Source organism: Lichenostomus cassidix, chromosome 4, assembly GCF_008360975.1.
Source record: "Lichenostomus cassidix isolate B80296 chromosome 4, HeHo_3.0, whole genome shotgun sequence".
NCBI lineage: Eukaryota > Metazoa > Chordata > Aves > Passeriformes > Meliphagidae > Lichenostomus > Lichenostomus cassidix.
The window spans coordinates 58,048,111-58,060,396 of record NC_139484.1 but is presented as its reverse complement, the minus strand read 5'-3'; the positions used below and the strand labels follow the sequence as shown (position 1 = coordinate 58,060,396).

Below are 12,286 nucleotides of genomic sequence, written 5' to 3'. Positions count from 1 at the left end.
GAAAGGGGAGCTTGGGCTGGGATGTTGGGAATGAGGGATTGCTGGCTGGGAGGGTGGGGAGGGGCTGGGCTGGAATTGCCAGAGCAGCTGTGGTGCCCCTGGATCCCTGCAGTGCCCAAGGGCAGGCTGGATCCATCTGGGACAGTGGCAGGTGTCCCTGTCTGGAATGGGATGAGCTTTACATTCCCTTCCATCCAAACCACTCCAAAATTCCATGATTCATTCCACCCATTCCAAGCTTGCTCACTCAGGTCCCACCTCCCCGTGTCATTCCCTGAATTCCCGTGTCCTTCCCAGGGTTCCTTCAAGATTTACCCTCTTCCTGACGATCCGCGGGTTCCGCTGCCTCCCCGGCAGTTCCAGCAGCTCCCAGCCCGCGGACTCCAGGAATGTCTCGTCAGGGTTTACATCATCCGTGCCTTCGGCCTCCAGCCCAAGGACTCCAATGGGAAGGTATCCCGGTGGGAACGATCCAGGATGGCTCCTGGAATGGATTTCTGAAATGGCTCAACCCTCAGTGGTCAACATTTGGTCAAAATTTGGTCAAAATTTGGTCAAAATTTAGTCAAAATTGGTCGAAATTTGCGAATTTGCCTTAACATTTAGGAATTTGTCCCTCTTTTCTGCCTCCATGGGAACATCTGGGAATTCCAGGAGCCAAATCTTCCTCTATCCATGGGGAATTTTCAGGACTTCAATGAGTTTTGCATTTGGTTTTATTTTGGGGGTTTTTTTGGTATTTTGGTGCTGAAGAAAACAAAATTCCATTTTTCCCATGAATCCATTTTTGGAAAACTGTCAGTCTGGAAGCAAAATTCCAGGAAAACAGGAATTGTGTAGGTTCAGACCTCCCCAGATTTTTGGGAAGGGAAAAATCCTTTGTAAGTATCTTTTTTTCCACTGGAAAACAAGGGGAAAGTTAAGAAATACTGTGGGAAATAGATGGAGACATATATAGGAAAAATAGATGGGAAAAGATTAAATACATATGGAAAATTAGTATATTTTTATATATATATTCCATATATATTTCATATATGTGGAAAAATAGACAAAGAAATTCAAATAGACAAAGAATTCCAGCCACTTTTGGTTCTTCCCAATTTTGTCCATGGATTTGGAATGCAAGTGTTCAATTCCTTAGAAATCTCCCATAAATGAATCCCGACTATTAAAAATAAAGGGGAAAGAGTGATTTTTTTCAATTTAAAACCCCAAACCAACCCAAATTTCATCGCAGTTTTTCCCTGGGATGGGAATTTTCTAGAGGTTCATCCCAGCCCAAGGAAGACCGGGGTGCTCATTCCATTCCCTGAGTGCTGTTTGCCATCCATTCCTTAAAAAACAAATCAGCAGGAAAAGGAAAATCAGGGGAAAGTGATGAGGAAATTTGGCCTGGGTGTTTTTTTCCAGGGAATTTTTGGATGTGACTGGGATATTGGATCCGTGTAGATCCACGTGCAATCTTTGAGGTGGAATTAGATCTTATCCTTGATTTTTCTCTTGTCCCGGCAAAAAATCTGTCTTGAATTAAATTCCCTGCTTTTCAAATTTATTTGGAATTCTCAGGATAATTTTATTCTGGAGAGGGATGGGATTTGGAACAACCTGGGCTAGGGAAAAGGGTGGGATTGGATGAGCTTTAGGATTCTTCCCAATCCAATCCATCCCATGGGATTTTTGTGTTTCTTCCCATGCCCGCCTCCAGTGCGATCCTTACGTGAAGATTTCTGTGGGAAAGAAATCCATAAATGACCAGGAAAACTACCTTCCCTGCACTCTGGAGCCTGTCTTTGGGAAGTAAGTGTGGATTCTGGTCAGGATCCATGGAATTTTTTGGATGTCCTGCTGAGGGGATTGTGCTGGGCCTGCAGGAGTTTCCCATTCCAACACCCAATTCCAGCTTGGAGCAACCTGGGATAGTGGAATCTGCCCAGGGAAGGGATTGGGAATGGGATGGATTTTAAGGTTCCTCCAACCCAAACCATTCCATAATTCCATGATTCATCAATCCCAAGGATTTCCCTGGAAACTGGATTGGCTCGGGTTGGTTGGACCCGGAATTCCATAGCGGAGGAACCTGGACCATCCCATTGCTGGGAAAGAGTTTGGGAATTTCTCCTCCTCATCCAGGAGCTTTGATCCAATGTCTGAAGGAAAAATAGGAGGAATGGAGACCTCTTTGGAGGCACTGGAATGGGAAACTGGAAAATGTTCTGGAAAAGGATTATCCATGGATAATAGAGTTGTTTCCCTCACAAACGGGATAAAAGTCCAAGGATAATGGGTTTATTCCTGGAAAAGGTGTTTGGCAGGGCTGGAAAAGGAGCAGGGAAACTGAGGAAAGCTCAACTCTGTGGGGCTTTGATCTCCCAGGAGATCAGAGAATCAGGGAATATCCTGGGTTGGGAGAGACCCATTGGGATCATCGATCCAGCTCTCCCCAGGGCAATTCCAATAATCCCACCATGCGCCTGGAAATGTTTTCCAAATGCTCCTGGAGCTCTGGCAGCCTTGGGAATGTGACCATTCCCTGTTCAGTGTCCAACCTCTCACTGGATGAGGAATCCTTTCCGAAAATCCTATCTAACCCTCCCCTGGAACAGCTCTGGCTGTTCCATGATTCCATAATTCTTTGACCAACTTTCCCATCCTGGCTTTAACCCCAGCTCCTGGCTGCTGTTAAATTCCCATTTCCTGAGTTTTTCCCGGCTGGCTGCCCTCCAGCTTCAGCCAATTAATTTGCACTGCTCCCAGCTCCTCCCACACTCTTAATTAGTGCCTTAATTACTCCCTTCCTCTCCTTAAAATCTGCTCCGGGGTGGCTGCTGGGAATGGTTATCCCACTTTTCCCCAGCCTTCCCACACAGGTGGACAATTCCTTGGATTTTCTGGCTCTCCCAGTCTCTTCCATGCCTCCAAAATCCATGAGATTGGCTGGGTCTGGATCCATCTGTATCAGAGGGATGGATCTGGGGCTGGTGGGAGTTGTTCCTGCCCATGGAATGGGTTGGAATTGGATGGGAGTTAGAGTTCTTCCAACCCAAACTGGTCTGGAATTCCATGATCCCAGGCTTGACTCCTGTTTTGGATATTTCCTCCAAGAGGAGTTTTCCCCAAAGCTGTCACTTCTCTGCCTTTCAAATTCCATAGTAACGAGGATTCCTGGCTCCCACCTGTTGCTCTTTTTCCGGGGATATCACAGTGTTGGGTATTTTTAAGAGGAATTAAACAGGATCAGTGTTTGGGAATAGTTTATCCAGGGAAAAATGAACCCCGGGCAGGCTTGGTTACATATCCACACATGGATCACAGGGCTGGAGGCAGGTTGGGAGAGCTGGGAATGTTTCCCGGGAGAAGGGAAGGAGCCAGGGAGAGCTCAGAGCCCCTGGCAGGGCCTAAAGGGGCTCCAGGAGAGCTGCAGAGGGACTGGGGACAAGGCATGGAGGGACAGGAGACAGGGAATGGCTTCCCAGTGGGAAAGGGGAGCTTGGGCTGGGATGTTGGGAATGAGGGATTGCTGGCTGGGAGGGTGGGGAGGGGCTGGGCTGGAATTGCCAGAGCAGCTGTGGTGCTCCTGGATCCCTGCAGTGTCTGAGGGCAGTCTGGACATTGGGGCTTGGAGCAGCCTGGGGTGGTGGGAGGTGTGGAATGAGAAGGTCTTTAAGGTCATTTTGGTGTCTCCCGACCCAAATTATTCCATGATTCCATGGATCCTCAATAACCTAAACCACCCCACCACTGCCCTGGCACTGCTGTATCCAGGTGCCACCGAGTCTCCAGGTCTCCCTGCTCTATCCCGTCACTGGTCAGTCGGGATGGGGCGCGAATCCATTCCCACAGAATCCCAGCAGTGCGATCCCCTTTTCCCACGCATTTTCCCACTCCATTCCCAGGATGTTCGAGCTGAGCTGCACCCTTCCCCTGGAGAAGGACCTCAAGGTCGCCCTTTATGACTACGACCTCCTGTCCAGGGATGAGAAGATTGGCGAGACCGTCATTGACCTGGAGAACCGCTTCCTGTCCAAGCATGGAGCGCGCTGCGGCCTCCCCCAGACCTACTGCCTGTGGGTGCCTCCGTGGGCTTGGAATGTCCATGGAATTCAGGACTGGGATGCTGAGGTGGCCATGGGATCAGGGCAGGGTTGTCCCGGGGGATGTGGCTGGAGCTGCACTTCCCAACGTCCTGAATCTTTTCCAAATTCCATAAATGTCATCAGGGAGATCCTGGTGTGGAACCTTGTGCTGAGGACAACCCCAGAGAAGCTGTGGCTGGTCCATCCCTGGAAGACGAGATTTAGTTGGGATATTGGGAACTAGGAATTCCTGGCTGGGAGGGTGGGGAAGGCTTGGAATGGATTTCCTAGAGAACTTGTGGTGCCCCTGGATCCCTGGAATTGTCCAAGGCCAGGTTGGGCACTGGGGCTTGGAGCAGCCTGGGATAGTGGGAGATGTCCCATTGCAGAGGATGGAATGGGATGATCTTTAAGGTCCTTCCAACCCAACCCATTCCAAGATCCCATGATTCCATGATTCCATGATTGATTCCATGATTGTGTTTGGTTCCAGCTCTGGCCCCAACCAGTGGCGAGACCAACTCCGCCCTTCCCAGCTGCTCCAGCTCTTCTCCCTGCAGCACAACTACAAACCTCCCACCTACAAATCCGACCGGATCATCTTCCGGGATCAGGAATATCTGCTCTCTGAGCTGGGTAAGGTGACAGGGATGCTTCGGGATAGCAGAATTTCCCTTATCCAGTGCAGGGATGGAGCTGGATGTCATGGAGACATCACCAGGACTGGGTGATGGCATTGCTCCCATCCTTCTCCTCACTGTCCCCATTGGGTCTCAACCATTCCCAAGCCCCAGATCCTGGGATTTGGTCCAGACCCTCAATCCATCAACCTTGACTTGGACCAAACCAAACCAAACTTCCCTGGGTGTGACCTCCATTGTTGGGAATTCCATTGGGAAGCTCCAAGCAGAAACTTCCAAGTGCATGGAGACATCATGAGGAGCGTTATGGAGACCAGGGCTGGATGATGGGATTGTCCTCATCCTCCTCCTCACTGTCCATGTTGGCTCTGATCCATTCCCAAGCTTGGCCATGTCCCAAATCCTGGGATTGGAGACTTTCAATCCAGGAATGTTGACCTTGAGTTTGACCAAGCCCAACACCCCTGGATTCAAAGTGAGTAGCTCCAAGAAGATGTTCCAGGGCTGGAAGAGCAGCTCTGCCGCTGGAATCTCATTTTGGGAATGGTCACTAGAGGGAGACAATATCCCACACACGGTGCCTGGGAATTCCTCCAGGATTTGGGGCAACTGGGGGACAAACCCATCTTTGACCAAAGAGGAGAAATTCCTGGAATTTTGGGGAGGAGTTTTTTGTTTGAGCAGAAGTCACACCAACGGTGACGCTTTTGTATCCTGGGCACCTCTGTCTGACCCAACATTCCTGGGCAGGAATTGCATTTTTGGGAAAACTCTGCTTTAAGGCACAGCAAGGGATGTTTTTGTCCCAGGAGGAAGTGAAATCCTACCAGGCCTGGCCCAGGGCATGAAGTTTGGGATCATGGAATGGTTTTGGCTGGAAGGACCTTAAAGATGATCCAGTTCCACTTTCTCCATGGGCAATGGAGGTGCCCATGGGTGGATCCTGGGTGGATTCAACCTGGCCCTGGACAATTCCAGGGATGGGGCAGCCACGGGAATTCTATTCTTGGCCCTCCCCACCCTCAAAGGGAAGAATTCCCAATATCCCACCTAAATTTTGATCAGATTTATTGAGGCCACCACATCAAGGATGTCACCGGAAACACAAAACCAGGCGCAACCCAGGGCTGATCCCTCTCCCCTCTCCAGGAAACAAAGCACAAATCCCTTCAGGAATTCAGGTTTTCCCCGGAGGAGAAGGGAAGCTCCATCACTTTGCAGCCTCTCCTTATGGAAAAGTTTTCCAGGGAGAGCTGGGGAGGTGTGAAAATGTGTCCCCCCTGTGACACGTTTTATGGGATGTCACCTTCGCCTGCTTTAATGGCAGCCAGTTCAAAGAGCGGAACAAATCCCGAGACTTGACCGGGAGCAGGTCTGGAATCCAGCTGGGAGCTCCGGAGCCGGACTGGGAATAAACTGGAGCCATTAAATGCGGGAGCTGGGATTTTACAAGCCTCTGCCCCTGGCCCGTTATTCCATAACTCCCAGATTTCTCCGGGAGGGGCTTGTTCTTTTCCCGATTCGTGAAGCCGCACTTGTTCACACACACCGAGAATTCAAGGGATTGGGAAATCATTGGGAATTAGCCCAGCAGGCTGGAGTTAAGCACTTCAAGGCCTTGCCAAGAAAGGAGCTGGGATATCTCACCTGGATTTGGTGGGGTTGGAATATTTATGGAACACCTTGCGTCTCAAAGGTCCTGGAAGCTGCACGGCTGGAGGGAGGTGAAGTCCACCAACCCCAGCTTGGGAGTTTGGGATTGTTTGGGTTGGATTCGAAGAGTTAGAGAATCTTTCAGGTTGGAAAAGACCTTGAAGATCCTGGAATTCCGTAATTCAGGTTGGAGAAATCTCCAGGATTGAGTCCAACCTTGTCCAAGTGTCATGTCCAGTTTTTTCTTGGACACCTCCAGAGGTGGGGATTTCACATCACTTCCCTGATATCCATGGATAGGGAATTGTGTCCAGCAGTTGTCAGAGACTTGGAATGGGATGGGGAGGTAGGAATTGGCCATCGGCTGTGCTGGGATGGATGGATGGATGGATCCTGACTGGAATGTCTGGCAGAAATGTCCATTATTGGGGAATCTTGGCCCATTTGTGGCAGGATCAGGGTCTGGTGTGGAACAGGTGAGGAAGAGGAGGAGCAGATAATTCCAGGTCTTCCATAGATGGAGGACCACAGATATCCTGGTGGGACTTGGAGCAGAGTAGGAGCTTGGAGCAACTCCCAGGCTGTGCCGGTGGTGTCTCCATGTCCTTCCTGGTCCTCCAATTCCCATCTTTCACCCCAAATCCAGCAGAGAAGGAATGGGATCCTAACAGGAGCTCATTCCTGTCTGTCCAGCTGGAGATCCTGGATGGCTTTAAACAATGGGATAAACTCCTGGGAGTGGGAGCATTGGCAGAGGATTGATGTGAATTCTGATTTCTGGGACTTTGAGAGACCTGGATACAAGAGTGGAATCAATTGTTGGATTCTCCTTTCCATGGGCTTCAGCAGGATCCTTGTCGTGTTTCCCTGGCTGGGATTTGGGGGTTCGTTGCATGAGGTTCCCCATGGGTTTTCCCACTGAGAATGGGATACCTGTGCCTGGAAGGTGATGGATTTGGGAATGCTGCTCCAGCTCTTTCCAGCTGGATGGCTCAGGAGTGGCCAAAATCCATCCCTGTGGGATTAACCCTGTTCTTTTCCATCCTTTCCAGAGGATGGAAAACCCCCGAACCCGCACCTGGGGCCGGTGGAGGAGCGGCTCGCCCTGGCCGCCCTCCGGAAGCAGGGATTGGTTCCGGAGCACGTGGAGACCCGGAGGCTGTACAGCCCACTGCAGCCGGACATCGAGCAGGTGGGTCCTGGAATGTGCCTGGGATGAGCTTGGGAGCATCATCTCCTGATCCAGGTGGAGAGTCCTGCTGGGAATGGCTGCCCTGGGATATGGGATGTTCCCAGGGATGTGTGGGATGGAGCAGAGGATTGGCTCCAATGGACTGGAGTCTCTCCATCCATGGATGTCTTGGTCAGGATGTTTGGGCCACCATTCCAGCCTCCTGTGGTCATTCCCATTGGAATTTTCTGCCATTTTAAAATTTAATTTAATTTAATTTTGCATTTTTGGTCTAAAAATCCTGGTGCAGAATTCTTCTCCCAGAATCCCTGAGGTTGGAAAATCCTCCAGGATCATCAAGTCCAAGATGGGATCGACTCCCACCTTGGCATTGAGTGCCACATCCAGGAATTCCTTGGACACCTCCCAGGATGGGAATTCCAAATCTCCCTGGGCAATTCCAAGGCCTGACCACCCTTTCCATGAGGAAATTCCTGCTGATGTCCAACCTGAGCCTCCCCTGGCACAGCCTGAGGCTGTTCCCTCTTTTCCTGTTGTTCCCTGGGTGCAGATCCTGATTCCCACCTGGCTCCAGGGACTTGTGGAGATCCAGATCCCTGATCCCTGTTTTTCCAGGTTGAGCCCTTTTCCATCTCCCTCAGCTTTTCCTGGTGCTCCAGACCATTCTCAGGTCCCCTGGCTACTCCTCATAGGATTTACATCCATCAACACATTCCCAACTATCCCTAAAATAATTTTAATACAACCTTTAATGCCAGTTTTCCATTGAGGAATCTTCCCTCCCACCTGAGGATCCCAGTTCTCCCTGGGGAGGTTCAGGTGTCCCAGTCTGGAATCTCCTGAGGCTTCAGGGCTCTGTTTTTCCATGCAGGGAAAGCTCCAGATGTGGGTGGATCTGTTTCCCAAATCCCTGGGACATCCTGGCCCTCCTTTCAATGTCACTCCACGCAAAGCCAAGAGGTAACTTCTAATTTTTCCTTTGACTTTTTTTTTGGGAAGGGGCTTGGGAATGCTTGGAAGTGCCAGGTGGGGAAGGATTCACCCACCTGGCTGAGGGACAGGTGTGGGATCATCTCCAGGGAAATGGAGCTCCTGCAGGGAAATCCTTCAGGGGACAACCGGGTTTCCAGGTGGGATGAGTTTTCCACATTCTCATGGTCTTATTCCTGGGATTTTCCAGGTTCTACCTGCGCTGCATCATCTGGAACACCAAGGATGTGATCCTGGATGACCTCAGCATCACCGGGGAGAAGATGAGCGACATCTACGTCAAAGGGTGAGTGTCCCACTCCGGAGCATCCCGGATTCCAGAGCCTGGAGGTGCAGGAGGAGCAGGGAAGGAACTAAGGTGGTCCTTGGATCAGCATTTGTGGGATAGATGTGGATCCAGATGGGATGGAGGGATCATCATGGCTCTCCAGTTATGGATCCGTGGCTTTCCAACTGGATCCACACCTCTCTAGCAATGGATCCACACTTCTCCCGCCATGAGTCCACATCTCTCCAACTATGGATCCACACCTTTCCAACTATGGATCCACCCCTCTCTAGCCATGGATCCACACCTTTCCAGCCACGGATCCACACTTCTCCAGCTGTGGATCCACACTTCTCCAGCTGTGGATCCACACCTCTCCAGCCATGGATCCACACCTTTCCAGCTATGGATCCACACTTCTCCAGCCGTGGATCCACACATTTCCAGCCATGGATCCACACTTTTCCAGCCATGGATCCACACTTTTCCAGCCATGGATCCACACATTTTCAGCCATGGATCCACACCTCTCCAACTATGGATCCACACCTCTCCAGCTATGGATCCACACCTCTCAAGCCATGGATCCAGCTTTTTGGAAGACATGTCTCTGCTGAGCTCACAACCTTTTTCTTTGGATCTCCAGGATGCTCTCACGGCAAAATTTTTCCTTGGATCACTTGGATATTCCCATAGGGAGATAAGCGGTGGGAGCAGCCTGGCCATGGAAAGAGGAGCTCGTTGTCTGCTCATTCCCGTCTCCTCTCCGAGACTTTTTCCATGCTCATAGATTGGATTATTTGCATGGCTGCTTTCTTTGGAATTCCCTTTATTCCTGGAAACAACTCCTCTGGCACATTCCCTTCCCTGCCCAGCTCCATTTAGGATTTCCCTTGTATCAAACGCTGCAATCCCAGCAGAGGGAGTTCCTTATTTTGTGCCTTCTTGGGATTTATGGGCAGGAAGAGGTGGGATTTGGGAACAGACTGTAAATCTCTGTTTTACAATCCCAATTTTCCCCCTGTAAATCCAGAATGCTGTGATGCTTTCCTGGTATTCCCATCAAGCGCGTTGCTATCGGCTCTGGTTAAGCTGTTCCATGCCTTTTGGGGCCCCTAAAAAGTCGTGCTGCTGGAAAAGTGGGAGCATCCAGGGGTTGCTGAGATCCCTATCCCGATTTTCAGCATCCAAGCAAATCTTCTTGCAGGGCTTGAAATGAGTTCAAAGCTTGCTCAGCTTCCAGATCTTTCTACCCAAAGGAAAGACATCTTGAAAAATCCTATTGGGAAGAGATGAAATGATCCCATGGGATCTGCCCTATGGATCGGGAATCCAGGGGACACTGTTCCTTCCATCCACTGCTGCCTCCTGAGCAGGGGCTGGAACCTATCCTAGATTGGACATTAGGGAAAAATTCCTCCTGGAAAAGTTTTTCAAGCAGTGGAATGGGATTCCCAAGGCAATGATGGAGCCAGGCAGGGAGAGCTGGGAATGTTCCCTGGAGAAGGGAAGGAGCCAGGGAGAGCTCAGAGCCCCTGGCAGGGCCTAAAGGGGCTCCAGGAGAGCTGCAGAGGGACTGGGGACAAGGCATGGAGGGGCAGGAGACAGGGAATGGCTTCCCAGTGGGAAAGGGGAGCTTGGTCTGGGATGTTGGGAATGAGGGATTGCTGGCTGGGAGGGTGGGGAGGGGCTGGGCTGGAATTGCCAGAGCAGCTGTGGTGTCCCTGGATCCCTGCAGTGTCCAAGGGCAGGCTGGATCCACCTGGGATAGTGGGAATTGTCCCTAGGTGGGAATGGATGGGATATAAGGGATTTTAGGATCCCTTCCCACCCAAACCATTCACCTCCCAACACTGGCACTGCCGCATTCCCTCTCCCATCTCCAGGTTATCCCTACACCCACAGGGACCAGGAACATTCCATTTCCTGCTTGTAGCCATTGCAACATTGACCAAGATCCCAAATCCCTGCCATGATCCCAAATCCTTGCCGTGATCCCAAATCCTTGCCGTGATCCTGCTTTTCCATGCTCTCTCTTTGTCCCTGGCAGGTGGCTGGTGGGGCACGAGGAGAACAAGCAGAAGACAGATGTTCACTACAGATCCATGGGAGGGGAAGGGAATTTCAACTGGAGATTCGTCTTTCCCTTTGATTATCTCCCGGCGGAGCAGATGTGTCACGTGGCCAAGAAGGTGAGTGATCCTGGATGGAGTTTCTGTGTCCTCATGGGAATTCTGGGGTGAAATGGAAATTTTAGACCTTCAGAAACAGAGTCCTGCGAGGCTTGGCCTTTCTGTGGTGTTTTTTGACTGTTAAATTTTGGGTATTTCATTCAAAAATCCACATTTGGAAGAAAAATGGTGTCAGAATTAGAAATGGTGTTTTGGAGAAACTGATCCCTCTGGGAAAGATTCCTCCAGGCGGGAGCAGGAAAAATATTGGAACAAATGTCCAAGTGCTCTTGGACCACAAGGTTATTCCAAAGCTGGGGGTGGCAATTCCATGGGGATGGTTTGGTGGGAACCTCTGATTTCCCACATGGAATAGTGGGCCTCGTGCCATGCAAAAACTTCCCAGAATGGCTAAAAACGGGGAAAGGAAGGAGCTGCCTCCAAATTCCTGAAGGACACAAGGGTTGGGATGTGCCAGGAAGAAAAGCTTTGGATTCAGGGGGAGGATTGGATTGGAGTTGAAGTGGATGGGATTTTTGGGATGGGATTTTGATCCCGTCATTCCTCCACTTGCTCCTGGTGTTCCTTGGATCAGTTTGTGCAGCGGGATGTGGGATTTGCAGGGAGGGAAGGAAACAGCAGTGGGGTTGGGGTGGGTGTGTGGAATAACGCTGGAGAAAATGAGGCAATGGAAATGATGGAAATTTGGGAAAATTGGACATTGGACAATAGAGGAGGGAGATCCATTAATTTAAATTTCCGTCATCTGGAGATGAAGAGGTTTAAAAGGATTAAGAGGAATAATGCAATGGAAGATTCCCTGTCCATGGCAGGGTGTGGAACTGGATCATCTTCAAGGTCTCTTCCAACCTAAACGATTCCATGATTCCATGATTTTTGGGTCTTTTTGGTCTGTGGACAGCAGGGAAAATCCCAGCTTCTTGTGACACCTCCTTGGAGGCTCTAAGTCCTTCATCCGCCTAATCCCAAGCCTTCATCCCTTGATTTTGGATATCAGAAGGAATTTCTCAATGGCAAAGTTGGAGAATTGCTCAGGGAGGTTTGGAGTCCCCATCCTGGGAGGTGTCCAAGGAATTCCTGGATGTGGCACTCAGTGGTGAAGTGGGATCAGTCATGGGCTGGATTTGGTCATCCTGGAGGTCTTTTCCAACCTCAGTGATTCCATGATCCCACAATCCCTGCTTCCTGCCTTAGCTCAGCCTCAGAATTCATGGAATATGAGGTGCCCAAAGATTCCTGCTTGCAGTGGGACTGTCCCCAAAATCCCCAGGGAT

General features: G+C 50.4%; 1 protein-coding gene across 6 annotated transcripts in view; it reads left to right on the top strand.

The window, feature by feature from the left end:
• Positions 1 to 12,286, top strand: part of DYSF (dysferlin) — a 70,321-nt gene that overhangs the window by 46,815 nt on the left and 11,220 nt on the right. For all 6 annotated transcript variants that reach the window (XM_085059352.1, XM_085059351.1, XM_085059350.1 and 3 more), the window contains 8 exons: positions 298 to 453; positions 1,709 to 1,800; positions 3,897 to 4,067; positions 4,570 to 4,712; positions 7,423 to 7,562; positions 8,434 to 8,522; positions 8,743 to 8,838; positions 10,871 to 11,012. In XM_085059352.1, the coding sequence (XP_084915478.1) occupies positions 298 to 453; positions 1,709 to 1,800; positions 3,897 to 4,067; positions 4,570 to 4,712; positions 7,423 to 7,562; positions 8,434 to 8,522; positions 8,743 to 8,838; positions 10,871 to 11,012 (1,029 nt within the window). The remainder of the gene's footprint in view (positions 1 to 297; positions 454 to 1,708; positions 1,801 to 3,896; positions 4,068 to 4,569; positions 4,713 to 7,422; positions 7,563 to 8,433; positions 8,523 to 8,742; positions 8,839 to 10,870; positions 11,013 to 12,286) is intronic.